General features: G+C 43.2%; 1 protein-coding gene across 7 annotated transcripts in view; it reads right to left on the bottom strand.

Moving 5' to 3' along the window:
• Nucleotides 1–17049, bottom strand: part of LOC143283102 (spondin-1-like) — a 221377-nt gene that overhangs the window by 5036 nt on the left and 199292 nt on the right. For 6 of the 7 annotated variants that reach the window (XM_076589200.1, XM_076589202.1, XM_076589207.1 and 3 more), the window contains 6 exons: nucleotides 14850–14953; nucleotides 12754–12918; nucleotides 9720–10066; nucleotides 5221–5593; nucleotides 4616–4794; nucleotides 1560–2730 (listed from right to left, as the gene is read on the bottom strand). In XM_076589200.1, the coding sequence (XP_076445315.1) occupies nucleotides 2680–2730; nucleotides 4616–4794; nucleotides 5221–5593; nucleotides 9720–10066; nucleotides 12754–12918; nucleotides 14850–14953 (1219 nt within the window). In that variant the 3' untranslated portion in view covers nucleotides 1560–2679. Of the gene's footprint in view, nucleotides 1–1559; nucleotides 2731–4615; nucleotides 4795–5220; nucleotides 5594–9719; nucleotides 10067–12753; nucleotides 12919–14849; nucleotides 14954–17049 lie in introns of those variants that run through there. The other variant, XM_076589201.1, reaches the window with a different exon arrangement.

Raw genomic sequence — 17049 nt, forward strand, 5'->3', positions numbered from 1 at the left:
ACACAAAATTATTTGCACACAGAACTTCACTGCAGACACCAAGTGAAAACAAAAAATCCTTTAAACTTGTCCGTAATGTAAGTGTCATTGAGAGCAACAACCACCACTAAATCAATATTGAACAGGTCATTTATTAGCAAATTTTCAACTGACTATCTTTTGTGTACTAAAATGTAATTTTATCCTCAGATCTTTAAGATGTAAAGCAGCACACAGACAATACTCACATATATAATTATATAAAACCACTGCACTATGTAACTTGCCTGAACATATTACTAGCAAAATTAAAAATATACAAAAGAATTGTCATATTCCAAAAGTACTGGCCATAAAATGTGTTTTGCAGACTATTTGTCTGGGTGATCTTCACTTACCAAATGGTTCGTTCTTGAGAACACAAATCAATGTGTGTTTGAAAGCATATACCCTCTCTCACTGATACATTATCTGTATTGCATAAACAAATTTTAAAAATACATTTAATAAAAAAAAAGAAAAGAGAAGAAGTAAGAAAACAAATGAACAGATAAAGTAAACAAACAACAAACGAATAAATAAATAAATAAACAAATAAATCTGTAGATAAACACAATTAAAGTAAACAAACAAATAAATGAATAAATAAATATACAAATAGATAAAAATGAAATTTAAATAATAGTTAAAATATTGAAAAATGCCTGTCGCAGAATGAAATGATTCACTGGAGTTACTGATAGTTATGTGTGAGTGAAACAATTTAGAGACTGAAGTGAAGGCAGCTCCAAAGTGGTCATCTGCACCACTGTGTGCACACACACAAACTGATGTGTGAGAAGAAGGAAGACAGGGGGTGGGGGTGATGGGGGAGGGTGTGGAGAGAGGGGAGAGAAGGAAGACAGACAGACAGACAGGGGGTGGGGGTGATGGGGGAGGGTGTGGAGAGAGGGGAGAGAAGGAAGACAGACAGACAGACAGGGGGTGGGGGTGATGGGGGAGGGTGTGGAGAGAGGGGAGAGAAGGAAGACAGACAGACAGACAGGGGGTGGGGGTGATGGGGGAGGGGGTGGAGAGAGGGGAGAGAAGGAAGACAGACAGGGGGTGGGGGTGATGGGGGAGGGTGTGGAGAGAGGGGAGAGAAGGAAGACAGACAGACAGACAGGGGGTGGGGGTGATGGGGGAGGGGGTGGAGAGAGGGGAGAGAAGGAAGACAGACAGGGGGTGGGGGTGATGGGGGAGGGTGTGGAGAGAGGGGAGAGAAGGAAGACAGACAGACAGGGGGTGGGGGTGATGGGGGAGGGTGTGGAGAGAGGGGAGAGAAGGAAGACAGACAGACAGACGGGGGGTGGGGGTGATGGGGGAGGGTGTGGAGAGAGGGGAGAGAAGGAAGACAGACAGACAGGGGGTGGGGGTGATGGGGGAGGGTGTGGAGAGAGGGGAGAGAAGGAAGACAGACAGACAGGGGGTGGGGGAGGATGAGTGAGGGTGTGGGGGGAAAAAGGGAGGGGTGTAGAGCTGCACAGAAACACAACAAACGTGAAGCAAGTCTTTTCCGTGGGCCAGACACAAGAGGCAGATATATGAAGAGTACAATTTTCATTCCACTGTGCATAAAGTACATCGTGAAGCCTTGGATAATAGTATGTACAGACACTGACACAGCAAAGAAGTTTACAAACATCAGAGTTTCCACTCCCTGATGACTGCAGGCTCGTTTCATTTTTTTTTCTTCTCCGATTCATCATCTTGCATGTTTTGCTGTTAAAAAAAACAACAGCAGCAGCAACAACAACAACAACGACACGCAGATGCTATGAAAAATTGATGAAGCATGCAGTGAAAAACGTTCAGTGTCACATGCTGAGAGAATGATGCTGAATTGTTCACAACCCAAAACATGCACAGAAAGAGAGACAAGAAAGAGAGAGAGAAAGAGAGGAAAAGGTCAGAAAGTGCAGGGGGAGGGGTCCATATAGGAGAAAGGGTGAGGCAAAAAACCCCACAACTTGTCTTTATTGATTAAAGCATGCACAAAACAGCGGCATAAACAAGTCATAACAAACTGCCTGACTTCAGTTCCCTTCAAATTTGATAGTGTCGTGAACTGTCTTTTAACTCTCATGCTTCACAGTGTCTGATGAAGTCACCATGCTTCAGAACGTCTCGTCACAACCCTATGTCCCGTTACCATGCCTCCGATATATTCGTAATTATTTTTTTCTTCTTTCATGCTTTAAGACGAAGACTTTCCAATTGAAGAAGAAGAAAAAATCCCAAGTGAAAATGCCCCATCACAGTTAGACATGCTTCCAAAGTATATCTATATATTTGTTCTCTTCAAGCCTGTCCCAGAACGCATCATGACGGCGTTGTCAGTGAACAACACATCCCCCACATGCATCACAAAGACCACAGGCTGGCAGCGGTTCCATGCTTCCTTCAGTCCATTCCATTCCGCCGACAAGTGATCGTGTCGGAACGTCCACAGATGGTCGTGTCCCCGTGCGTCCCCAAGACACGTGCACACCACGTGCCGACACGTGCAGCATGCAGCAGCCAGGGGTTGTGAGGTCATGCAGGTCATGTGACCAGTGCAGGCAGACGTGCAGTCGACAAGACGCGGGGTGGAGAGGGAGGAGCAGGGAGGGAGGGACACGGACAGAGGTAGCGGGCAGGTGTGTGTGGTGGGGAGGGGAGTTAGTAGCGACGGTGGAACATCATGAAGTAGTTGAAGGTCTTTTCTTCCTTCTGGAAAACACAAGACAGGTGGGAGGGTCAGACACGTCTATTGGGTCACGTCCAGCACAACACAACACAACACAACACAGCATCACAGCATCTTTCTTTTCTTTTTTTATTGTCAAATCCAGAAGCACAACAACTGACCGTCATAGTTTTCAATAACGGTTTCTCATTTTGAAACTTATAGTACATTCAAAGGAATTACTGTTTCACTTGAAAATGGTGACATCCTGGGCAGACTTTACCAGTTACCATCTGTCACAGATCAACTGATGATCTGCTGTCAATACAAACCGTGGACTTTTTCTGAGATTTCAAGTCATGGAAACAGTGATTGGCACTTGGAATAAATACACACTGCATCATGACATGCAAGCATTCAACTGCATAAACAGAAATCCAACTTCGAAGAATAATCATTTCTAAAAATAAAAATCCCAGCCACACTGACACTGAAATGATTCATTTTACATACACAAACTTTTGTTGTGGGAATGCTGTGTTCCATAGCTGTCGCAATACATTTACATAAAAAAAAGAATTCCAGAACTGGTCCTTCAGTCATTAATTTTTTTTTTTTTATTTAGAATATTACACGGATTCATTCTGTTCTCTTGCCTAAAGCAACCCAAGCTTGGTTCCGGATGTGTGATTCATTGAAACCACTGATACGTCGCTATGCCACTCACCAGTACCAGAGTCATCTAAGGAGTTAGTTTGTTAGTTCATCCTCTGTGTACTCTGTGGCACACAGGGCCACCACCGGAGATGTCCACTGCCGGCTGACAATTTCAAATACTGAGTAACATTTACGTAAAACATTTACGACATATGCAATGAAATATAGCATCGTTAGAATAAGGACTTTATTCTTACCTCCGGTGTTTTGCCTCAGACTAACATTGTCACAATGGTAAGAACAGATCGATTCTACAGAAACTGCAAAACAAAATCTTTGTTGTTTTCATATCAAATGCAGCGCCTCTGAGGAATCTGTGCAGTGTATGTTAAGAAGCAAAAACAAACATAGGTAACGATAACAAATTCACCAATGCCAAATTCTAAATACTATGCACACTAACAGTTGACTGCAAAAGCATAATGTGCGAATACATAAATGTAAAATTGTTAAAGCTTGAAACACATCTGGCCTTACTGCAAATTCGAAAGTAAACCAGTCTAGGAAAGCTATGAAGCTTATACTGAACTGCTAAAACATAAATACAAAGCTGGCCTAATTGCAAAAATAAATATAAAAAGTCTTACAATCAATAAAAGCCATCAGGTTTAACCTTTTCAGCCCCGATATTTACAGCCACCTGGTGTTCGAAGGCCCATAACTCTCCCCCATGAATGTCACGGACTTCAGACAAAAATTTCTCCAACACTGACGCGAAATCACATGCTTCTTTTGCATCAGTCTCCTGGACTCTAGTTGCCACTGAATGTACATTTATTGTTACTGCATCCTTCACATCCTCAAAAGGGGAAAAGGATTAGATCCATTCTGAAATATGAAAAAAGAACAAAAACTGTTTTCAGGGGACTTATAAAAACACAGCTGGCTTTTTTTTGTTTTGGTTTTTTTTTTAAATTTAAGTTTGCTCTTCAGTTTTCTTCTTCTGGGGCGGTACAGAAAGTCCCTTCGTGACTACATCAGGGCTAAAAGGGTCAAACTACCAAAACAAAGTGTGCTCATAACAGAGAAAACAAACAAAACAGGTTAGATGATTAGAAATAATAAGACTGTCCAACAAAGCGAGAGTGATGAACACCGAACAGACAGTAGCAGATGGAGGTTAAACGCGCGGGTTTCTGGAAAGAAGGCTGTGTTACAACGAAGAGTGAGAGAGGGTGGGGGTGTGGGTAGAGAAAGGAAATCATCTCATACATCGGCGTCAGGGCAGAGGGGCAGGCTGCAGAACCGTTTCTCCTTCTTGGCGGGGCAGGCAAGGCCGCCGAACTTGGGCTTCTTGGTCCGCTTCCGCCTGCGGGTTTGAACCGCCTTGTCCCCGCACGACTGGGAGCATGGCGACCACTCGCTCCACCTCCCCATCTCGCAGTCAGTGGCTGAAGAAACAGAAGAAAAAACAACTTAACGATACTCATTCAATTAGTCTGCTCCCATTTCAATTATTTGTTCTTTTTTGTCGTCTTTCTATTTTTACAATATAAAAAAAGTCGACTTGCTATTTTTACATAAAATATGTTTGCTACATCAGATGAATATGAATATATATATATACACATTTTTTTTTAACAGCTTACTTCATTGTGAAGTAAAACATACTGACACAGAAAAACTGAGCAGTGTACTTTAAAGTCATTTTAGCATGTTTTGTTCTTGAAGACCCGACACACCAAAATATGTGTAAGGATCAAAATAATTCCCATTTCCCATGCCTCTTTCACACACACACATACACACACACACAAAACATGCACACACACAAACACACACACACACACACACACACACACACACACACTACTCACGACACTTGGCGGAAGCTCTGCACTTCTTGGTTTTCAACAAGCGGCGCGGGCACCTCCTGCCGCCGTTCTGGGCCGGCACCTTGACCATGCGGGAGCGCGTGATGGTGCCTTTGCCACACGTGACGGAGCACGGCGACCAGTCCGACCAGGGCGTCACCATGCAGTCCACGGACGGCCCGTCGTGCTGTTTCCGGGGCCTCCCGCCGCGGTGTCTGCGGGAGCGGCCCTTGCCCTTCTTGGCCATGCGCTTCTGCTTGCGGCGCAGCTTGCGGGCCATGCGCTTCTGCTCGCGCATCATCATAGCCTTGGCCTTGGGGCTGATGTCCAGGCTCTGTGTCCGCGCCATCAGGCTGTTCAGCTTCATCATGGCCGTCTGCAAGAGGAAGGCGTTCACCAGGGGTAGGAGATAATATGGTGTGATAAACGTGTCGCTCGTGTGCTGTGAGTGTAGGAGACATGGTGTGAGAAAGATGACACTTGTGTAAGAGGTAATATGGTATGAGAAAGGCGTCACTAGTGTTGGAGACAATGATATGAGAAAGGTATCGCTAGTGTAGGAGAGGATAATTATGGTGTGAGGAAGGCGTCACTAGTGTAGGAGATAGTATGGTGTGAGAAAGGCGTCACTAGTGTAGGTGATAACATGGTGTGAGAAAGGCGTCACTAGTGAAGGAGATCACTTGGTGTGAGAAAGGCGTCACTAGTGTAGGGGATAGTATGGTGTGAGAAAGGCATCACTAGTGTAGGGGATAGTATGGTGTGAGAAAGGCATCACTAGTGTAGGGGATAGTATGGTGTGAGAAAGGCATCACCAGTGTAGGAGATAGTATGGTGTGAGAAAGGCGTCACTAGTGTAGGGGATAGTATGGTGTGAGAAAGGCATCACTAGTGTAGGAGATAGTATGGTGTGAGAAAGGCATCACTAGTGTAGGAGATAGTATGGTGTGAGAAAGGCGTCACTAGTGTAGGGGATAGTATGGTGTGAAAAAGGCATCACTAGTGTAGGGGATAGTATGGTGTGAGAAAGGCGTCACTAGTGTAGGAGATAACATGGTGTGATAAAGGCGTCACTAGTGTAGGAGATAACACGATGTGATAAAGGCGTCACTAGTGTAGGAGATAACATGGTGTGAGAAAGGCGTCACTAGTGAAGGAGATCACTTGGTGTGAGAAAGGCGTCACTAGTGTAGGAGATAACATGGTGTGAGAAAGGCGTCACTAGTGTAGGAGATAACATGGTGTGAGAAAGGCGTCACTAGTGTAGATCACTTGGTGTGAGAAAGGCGTCACTAGTGTAGGGGATAGTATGGTGTGAGAAAGGCGTCACCAGTGTAGGGGATAGTATGGTGTGAGAAAGGCGTCACTAGTGTAGGAGATAATATGGCGTGAGAAAGGCATCACTAGTGTAGGAGATAGTATGGTGTGAGAAAGGCGTCACTAGTGTAGGAGATAGTATGGCATGAGAAAGGCATCACTAGTGTAGGAGATAGTATGGTGTGAGAAAGGCGTCACTAGTGTAGGGGACAGTATTGTGTGAGAAAGGCGTCACTAGTGTAGGAGATAGTATGGTGTGAGAAAGGCATCACTAGTGTAGGAGATAGTATGGTGTGAGAAAGGCGTCACTAGTGTAGGGGATAGTATGGTGTGAGAAAGGCGTCACTAGTGTAGGGGATAGTATGGTGTGAGAAAGGCGTCACTAGTGTAGGGGATAGTATGGTGTGAGAAAGGCGTCACTAGTGTAGGAGATAACATGGTGTGAGAAAGGCGTCACTAGTGTAGGAGATAACATGGTGTGAGAAAGGCATCACTAGTGTAGGAGATAGTATGGTGTGAGAAAGGCGTCACTAGTGTAGGAGATAACATGATGTGATAAAGGCGTCACTAGTGTAGGAGATAACATGGTGTGAGAAAGGCATCACTAGTGTAGGAGATAGTATGGTGTGAGAAAGGCATCACTAGTGTAGGAGATAAAATGGTGTGAGAAAGGCGTCACTAGTGTAGGAGATAACATGGTGTGAGAAAGGCGTCACTAGTGTAGGAGATAGTATGGTGTGAGAAAGGCGTCACTAGTGTAGGAGATAACATGGTGTGAGAAAGGCGTCACTAGTGTAGGAGATAACATGGTGTAAGAAAGGCATCACTAGTGTAGGAGATAATATGGCGTGAGAAAGGCATCACTAGTGTAGGAGATAGTATGGTGTGAGAAAGGCATCACTAGTGTAGGAGATAGTATGGTGTAAGAAAGGGATCACTAGTGTAGGAGATAGTATGGTGTGATAAAGGCATCACTAGTGTAGGGGATAGTATGGTGTGATAAAGGCATCACTAGTGTAGGGGATAGTATGGTGTGAGAAAGGCGTCACTAGTGTAGGGGATAGTATGGTGTGATAAAGGCATCACTAGTGTAGGGGATAGTATGGTGTGAGAAAGGCATCACTAGTGTAGGAGATAGTATGGTGTGAGAAAGGCGTCACTAGTGTAGGGGATAGTATGGTGTGATAAAGGCATCACTAGTGTAGGGGATAGTATGGTGTGAGAAAGGCGTCACTAGTGTAGGAGATAACATGGTGTGATAAAGGCGTCAATAGTGTTGGAGACATTGTGTGAGAAAGGCGTCACTAGTGTAGGTGATAACATGGTGTGAGAAAGGCGTCACTAGTGTAGGAGATAACATGATGTGATAAAGGCGTCACTAGTGTAGGAGATAACATGATGTGATAAAGGCGTCACTAGTGTTGGAGACATGGTGTGAGAAAGGCGTCACTAGTGTAGGAGATAACATGATGTGATAAAGGCGTCACTAGTGTAGGAGATAACATGGTGTGAGAAAGGCGTCACTTGTGTAGGAGATAACATGATGTGATAAAGGCGTCACTAGTGTTGGAGACATGGTGTGAGAAAGGCGTCACTAGTGTAGGAGACATGGTGTGAGAAAGGCGTCACTAGTGTAGGAGACATGGTGTGAGAAAGGCGTCACTAGTGTAGGAGATAGTATGGTGTGAGAAAGGCGTCACTAGCGTAGGAGATAGTATGGTGTGAGAAAGGCGTCACTAGCGTAGGAGACATGGTGTGATAAAGGCGTCACTAGTGTAGGAGATAACATGATGTGATAAAGGCGTCACTAGCGTAGGAGACATGGTGTGAGAAAGGCGTCACTAGTGTAGGAAACATGGTGTGAGAAAGGCGTCACTAGTGTAGGAAACATGATGTGAGAAAGGTGTCACTAGTGTAGGAGACATGATGTGAGAAAGGTGTCACTAGTGTAGGAGACACGGTGTGAGAAAGGCGTCACTAGTGAAGGCCACATGTTGTAGTTTTGGTTTGCGTTTAGTTCCAAAGGATTTCTTTCTGTGAAAACTGGGTTTAGTTTGGCGCATATTTTAAGTGCAAAGCCCACAGATCTCTGTATTTGTGTATTGATTTTCTCTGTACTTGTGTAAGCATTTAAAATAAATATTTCAACAACTGATTTTCAGTACAATATCATTGCAGGGAACCCCCCACTTGTCCGTGGTTATTTCATGCTGGCAGAAGGGTATCAGTGACAGACTGTAAATTGCCTGACAATATATCCGCCCAGTGACGAACTAATTTGACGATCGTCAAATTCAAACAATAATTCGCCGCGAGGACTGATGAACAGACTCAAAGACTGTTTACTGAAAAGCTAGAAAAACGTGTACACTCCATCCTAAAATGATGTGCAAAAACTAAACGAGGCAAAGACCAGGGCCAAGAGAACACCTCTCAACCACTTACCCTTGTTCAGTCAGGACACAAGAACCCTTCAGAGAGGCTGAGAAACAGGATCGCAGACACCTCCACCCCTTTTGCTCTGAGATGATCAGTCGTTGACCTCTCGTTAGACCGGCCGTAAAAAGAGACATAAGAAACGGACGATGTAAAGCCCATGTCCTTGTGCAGCATCCTGTGGACGAGGAAATGTCTGTGAGAGCTTGAGCAGAAGGTGTTTGCAGAGTGGGAAGTCAAACCTTGCCCTGGTCCATTGGGAAATGCTCCCAAAGGTGCCCCACGTCCTGACCGTCTCGGGTGCTCACAGAACCTAAACCAGAGTGCTGAGCTACACGACTATCGGTCCTTACCTTGATGTCCTGAGCTACATGACTGTCGGTCCTTACCTTGATGTCCTGAGCTATATGACTGTCGGTCCTTACCTTGATGTCCTGAGCTACACGACTATCGGTCCTTACCTTGATGTCCTGAGCTACATGACTATCGGTCCTTACCTTGATGTCCTGAGCTACATGACTGTCGGTCCTTACCTTGATGTCCTGAGCTACATGACTATCGGTCCTTACCTTGATGTCCTGAGCTACATGACTGTCGGTCCTTACCTTGATGTCCTGAGCTACACGACTATCGGTCCTTACCTTGATGTCCTGAGCTACATGACTATCGGTCTTTACCTTGATGTCCTGAGCTACATGACTGTCTGTCCTTACCTTGATGTCCTGAGCTACATGACTGTTGGTCCTTACCTTGATGTCCTGAGCGTTCAGGGCCTGGCCCAGTTCCATCAGCTGCTGTTTCTGCATCATCACCACCTTCTGCTGCGTCATGCCTTCACCGTCCTCCTCCCCCTCCCCCTCTCTCATTTGTTGCTGCTTCTCCATCATGGCTTGTTTTTCCATCATGGCCTGCTTTTCCATCATTGCCTGTTTTTCCATCATAGCCTGTTTTTCCATCATCGCTTGTTTCTCCATCATGGCCTGTTTTTCCATCATTGCTTGTTTCTGCATCATCGCTTGTTTCTCCATCATGGCCTGTTTTTCCATCATGACTTCTTTCTCTACCCTGGCTTGTCTTTCCATCATTGATTTCTTATCTGTGAAGACACACACACACACACAACCGTTTCAGACAGCAGTGGTAAAGACACAACTTAAAAGTGAGTGGACAGAAGAAAGAAAAACAGTACAACACATACCCATATTACACAGTTGTACAATATAAACCTGTGCAACACGTACCCATATTACACAGTTCCATGACATAAACCTATACAACACTTGCCCGCATTATACAGTTTCATGATGTAAACCATACAATATGTACCCGCATTACACAGCTCCATGCCGTAAACCTATACAACACGTACCCACATTACAAGGTTCCATGACGTAAACCTATACAACACTTGCCCGCATTACACAGCTTCATGACGTAAACCTATACAACATGTACCCACATTACAAAGTTCACTATGTAAACCAATACAACACTTGCCCGCATTACACAGATCCATAACATAAACCTATACAACACATACCACATTACACACATCCATGATGTAAACCTGAACATCACGTACCCACATTACACAGTTCCATACAACACGTACCAACATTACACAGTTCCATGATGTAAACCTGTACAATGTACAACACATACCACATTACACACATCCATGACGTAAACCTATACAACACATACCAACATTACACAGTTCCATGATGTAAACCTATACAACACATACCAACATTACACAGTTCCATGATGTAAACCTATACAACACGTACCCACATTACACAGTTCCATGATGTAAACCTATACAACACGTACCCACATTACACAGTTCCATGATGTAAACCTGTACAACACATACCAACATTACACAGTTCTATGATGTAGATCTATACAACACATGCCACATTACACACATCCATGACGTGAACCTATACAACACGTACCAACATTACACAGTTCCATGATGTAAACCCCCACAAACGTACCACATTACACAGTTCCATGATGTAAACCTGTACAACACGTACAACATTACACAGTTCTATGATGTAAACCTATACAACAGGTACCCACATTACACAGTTCTATGATGTAAACCTATACAACACGTACCCACATTACACAGTTCCATGATGTAAACCTTACAACACGTACCCACATTACACAGTTCTATGACGTAAACCTATACAATATGTACCAACATTACACAGTTCTATGATGTAAACCTATACAACATGTACCCACATTTCACAGTTCTATGACGTAAACCTATACAACACGTACCCACATTACACAGTTCTATGACGTAAACCTATACAACACGTACCCACATTACATAGTTCTATGACGTAAACCAATACAACACGTACCACATTACACAGTTCCATGATGTAAACCTATACAACACGTACCACATTACACAGTTCTATGATGTAAACCTATACAACATGTACCACATTACACAGTTCTATGACGCAAACCTATACAACACGTACCACATTACACAGTTCTATGACGTAAACCTATACAACACGTACCCACATTACATAGTTCTATGATGTAAACCTATACAACATGTACCACATTACCCAGTTCTATGACGTAAACCTATACAACACGTACCACACTACACAGTTCTATGGCGTAAACCAAGTAGCCAAGTGGTAATGGGCATCAGAAGGAATCAAGTATCTCCGGACCAGTATTTTTACTCTTCCATCCACTAGACTGTTACTGGTGTTCTGGGTACTAGTATTTCGGATGAGAGGATAAACCAAGGTCCCGTGTTCCGCACGCACAAAGCGCAAAAGGGTTGTCTGGCAAATTCTGTAGAAAAACACATTTTAACCCTTTCACTGTCAAACTCGCTTTTATGCACACGCTAGATAGAGGACCCATGTCACTGAAGGGTGAACAGATCATGGGTCTGTTATCCATCAATCTACTGCTGTTTATGTTCGATGGGAGGACAGGCCATATTTTCTACACATCACAGGGAGAATCCCCAGTTATTCTCAGACACCATCTTTTCTGTGCCTATAGCACAAGGGAATTTTGCACTCTAAATTGACTGGCGGTGAAAGGGTTAAAAGTGATACAACAATACTTGCAAAAAATCCCCCCGCCCCCCCGAAAAAAAACCCAAAAAACACACGCGCACACACATATACAAACCAACCAACTAACAAACCAACAACAAGAAAAACAAAAAGGTGGCGCCTTACTGCAGTGACACACTTTCGCCCAGAGAGAGCAGCCTGAATCGCACACAGAGAAATCTATAGTGATAAAATGTACTACAATACAATAAAATACAATCCAACCCAACACCCAATCCAACCCAACAGCATACCATGGTATACAACCCAGACCAACAGTATACAACCCAATCCAACAGTATACAACCCAACAGTATACAACCCAACACAACAGTACATGACACAACATAACAAAACAGTATACAATACAACACAACTTTATACAACCCAGCACAACCCGACAGTATACAGCCCAACCCAACAACATACAACCCAACACAACATTACAGTACACAACCAACACAACAGTATACAACCCAACACAACAGTATACAACCCAACACAACAGAATACAACACAACACAGCAGTATACAACCCAACCCAGCACAACACAACAGTACGCAACACAACTGTATACAACCCAACCCAGCACAACACAACAGTATACGACCTAACAGTACACAACACAACAGTACACAACCCAGCCCAGCACCACACACCACACACCCAGATTGCACAGTTCCATGCACTCCTCCTCCGTGTCAAAACGGTTGTCGTTGCCCCGACAGCCACCGTAGTCGAAGGGCAGACACTTCCCCATGCTGGCGCTGTAGAACCACCGGGGGAAGGCGCCGCTACACGGGCCCACGTCAGCCTCCATTTCACAGATCACTGCACGTGCACCACGTCAACATTTCAATTAACTGTCTAATTAATCAATCAATCAATCGACTAATTAATTATTATAAACTGTAAGGGATTACTTGTTATGACTGTAATTAATGGTTGTTTTGTTTTTTATTTATGTACCTCTTGTAAGTTTATTTACTTATTCATTTGTTGCTGCTCCGTCTTTCAGACTAAAAGAAAGTCTCCCAACGAGCATTAAGAATCCAAAACACCATTCAACGAAAGGAAAAGAAAGTCTCCCAACGAGCATTAAGAATCCAAAACACCATTCAACGAAAGGAAAAGAAAGTCTCCCAACGAGCATTAAGAATCCAAAACACCATTCAACGAAAGGAAAAGAAAGTCTCCCAACGAGCATTAAGAATCCAAAACACCATTCAACGAAAGGAAAAGAAAGTCTCCCAACGAGCATTAAGAATCCAAAACACCATTCAACGAAAGGAAAAAAAAATCCCCAGTGAGAATTAAGAATCCAAAGCACCATTCAACGACACATTACAAAATCCTCGATGAGAATTAAGAATCCAAAGCACCATTCAACAACAGATTACAAAATCCTCGATGAGAATTAAGAATCCAAAGCAACATTCAACAACAGATTACAAAATCCTCGATGAGAATTAAGAATCCAAAGCAACATTCAACAACAGATTACAAAATCCTCGATGAGAATTAAGAATCCAAAGCACCATTCAACGACAGACTAAAAGAAAATCCTCAATGATAATTAAGAGCATTAAGAATCTAAACTATTACTTAACAACAGACAAAATGAAATAGTCCATTTAACATTAAGAATCTAAAGTACCATTTAACGACACACTAAAAAATCGAAGATGATAATTAAGAATCTGAAGCACCGTTCAACGAATGTATGATAGTCAGTCTTGTCCTTCAATGACCATCAGAACAGCAGAGGAGGTAACTGCTGTCCCAACAATCTGTGGAGAGTGTCTTGCCCAAGTTCATCCTCACACTCCTGGCCAAGAGGGTTTTAGGACAGTCGGTGTTGGGGTGGTTCCCAAAGGCCAGCTAGCCCCCAAGGCTGCAGCACTAAGAGCCAGTGCAATCTTTCCTCCTAGTTTGAGATTCATCACCTTCACTTTCACCTATCCCGTAGTCTTGTGGACCGTTGGGGCGCCACAGGTGATCTGGCAACCAGCATCCTCCAATCCTCTCGGTTTTCTGACCTCCTGACTGTATCACTCAACCTTAAGCCCGTCCATTCTGGGATGTTGTCCTCCCATCTCTTCCTCTGTCTGCCTCTCCTTCTCCCCCCTTGCGCTGTGCCCTGCAGGAATGTCTTGGCAAGCCCTGATGACATCGTGACATGGCCATACCATTTGAGCTTGCGTCTCTTGACCAAGGTCAACAGGTCTTCGTAGGGCCCAATGACTTGCCTGAGTCTGTTTCGAACTTCTTCGTTTGTGATATGATCTTTGTAGGAGATGCCCAGGAATCTTCGAAAGCATCTCATCTCAGTGGACTGTATTCTCTTTTCTATTTCAGCTGTTAAGGTCCACGATTCACATGCATACAAAAGTACTGATGTCACCAGGGTACGCATCAGTCTGATCTTTGAGCCGAGTGCAATGTTCCGGTCGTTCCAGATGTACCTCAGTTTTGTGAGTGCTGCTGTCGCCTGTGCAATCCTGGAGAGTACTTCGGGTTTGGATCCCTCATCTGTCACAATTGCTCAAGTTGAGATTCATAGTCCTTGACAAAAGATTAAGCTGAAAATGAATTCCCACTGGAACGGAGAAACCATTGATGATACAGCTTCAACGAAAGACCGAAAGAAAATACCCAATGAGAATTAAGGGAGCATCACGGGAGTAAAGCCAGCATCCAGCGACATACTGTGAAAGCGGACAGAGAAGTGACAGAGGCGAGTGCGTGGTGTAGAGACTGACCGCTGAAGTCCTTCATCATGATAGCTTTACGGCAGTCCATGATGTCCCCCCGGCACAAGTCCTTCTCCATCAGGTGCTTGCCGCAGTTCTCCGTTTCGTTAGATCTGCACATACACACAAGATCACTTCATAATCACCACATTTCGATAGCTTCTTCTTTTTTTTCTTCTTTAAAAAAAAAAAATCCGTTGATTGTGTTTCGTTGAGGTTAAAAAAAAACAACAACACATCAAGCAAACAGCAAAATTCCACTGATAATTTGATGAGACAGAAAATGTACTCCTACTAGGCTTGGTCTGCTATCAACCGGTGGTTGAAGTGTAAAACAGGAGAAATATAGTACTGGGGAAAGAACATGCACGCGCATAAGTGTGTGTGTGTGTGTGTGTGTGTGTGTGTGTGTGTGTGTGCGCGCGCGCGCGCGCGTGTGTGTGCGTGCGTGCGTGCGTGCGTGCGTGTGTGTGTGTGTGTGTGTGTGTGCGGGCGGGCGCGCGCGCGCGTGCAGATGCAGGTGTAGGTGTGGGTAGGAATACATGATAAAGAGAAATAGAATAGACGCAGACAAGTGCACCAGTGTTGACGCATGCGTACGTGAGTGCGCGCACATACTTTTCTGACATGTTGCAGTACAGCCCATAAACATGATCCGGAGACAGAGTCACCCACTATATACTCCAAACCCGGAGAATACAACCCCCTCCTTAAGCTCAGAGATTTTATTTTTATGCATCTTCACCGTTGGTGATATTAGACGGGAATAGCTACCTCGTATCACACGGGTAGTGCTGTTTTAAAACAATCGGATACAAGGCAGATACCACGTTCCTATCGTATGTCATCCAAGGCCTTTAGTATTTCGGTAATCAAACCATAAACAACTTCTCCCCACGATATAACCAAAGCTACAAAATTTCAGCAACGATATAAAAATGACCCTAGGATATAACTCCAGTGAAAACAACCTTTAGAAGACAACAGTTATATACTGCGGATAAATGACAATAATGGATACAGCGACAGTATTGAGAGACAGAAGGCGATCATTCATACATTAATCAACCTTTCCAAACAAAAGAAACCGATGGAAAAATAAACACATTTCTCAACATGATTAAATATAAAAAGATGAAATATTGATCAACATTGCCCCACAAATCAAAAGCGATCAAACGTTAAAACAAGAGAGGCAAGGCCTTCAAGACTCACTTGTGATACACTTTAAAAAAAATCCAAGCTTTTTATGTATTGAGTATAATTTCAAAATGTAATGTTTAAGATGAGAAAGATCAGTTTTAAGCAAATTAACTCCCCTAGCATTAATTACAGAGTAATTTCCCTTTTTTACTATCTGCACCAAAACGTTTGCAAAATAAATAAAACTTCCATGCTTAGCAAAAGAAGTTCCCGTTTGAACAAAAAATGATAACAATGACTGCTCTAGCTGTTGGGTCAGAATATCAGATCAAAGTGCCAAGTTTAGAGAATACAAAAAATATAAATATAACAGTAAATGCAGTTTGCATATAATTAGGCTTCATTCTTTATTATTTTGTGCCCATCCCAGAGGCGCAATATTGTTTTAAACAAGATGACTGGAAAGAACTGAATTTTTCCTATTTTTATGCCAAATTTGGTGTCAACTGAAAAAGTAGTTGCAGAGAAAATGTCAATGTTAAAGTTTACCACGGACACACAGACACACACACAGACAACCGAACACCGGGTTAAAACATAGACTCACTTTGTTTACACAAGTGAGTCAAAAAACCACCATTTCCCCACGATATAAAATGGCCAAACATCAAACATCATTCGCCCATAACATAATTCAAACTAAAACTATAAAACGCAAAACAAACATCTCTCCAGCAACACAACAGCTCAAACGTCTAACAGCATTTCCCATAACTCAACTCCTACTAAAAAAAAAAACCCACCAAACAAACAATCAACAATTAAAAAGGATTAAATGCTATTCGTTCACTTACTGTATAACACCAGGTCAAATCTCAGAACATAAAAGTATTAAATATCAACCATTACCTTACGACACAACTCCAGATAAAACCCCACAAAATAAAAGTATAAAACATTAATGATTCTCTTATGACATAACCCCAGGCCAAACGATCAAATCTAAACAACGCTTCCCCCATGACACATTCCTAAACGAAAAACAACAACAACAAAACACAAAAAC

Source organism: Babylonia areolata, chromosome 6 (genome assembly GCF_041734735.1).
Source record: "Babylonia areolata isolate BAREFJ2019XMU chromosome 6, ASM4173473v1, whole genome shotgun sequence".
Classification (NCBI taxonomy): Eukaryota; Metazoa; Mollusca; class Gastropoda; order Neogastropoda; family Buccinidae; genus Babylonia; species Babylonia areolata.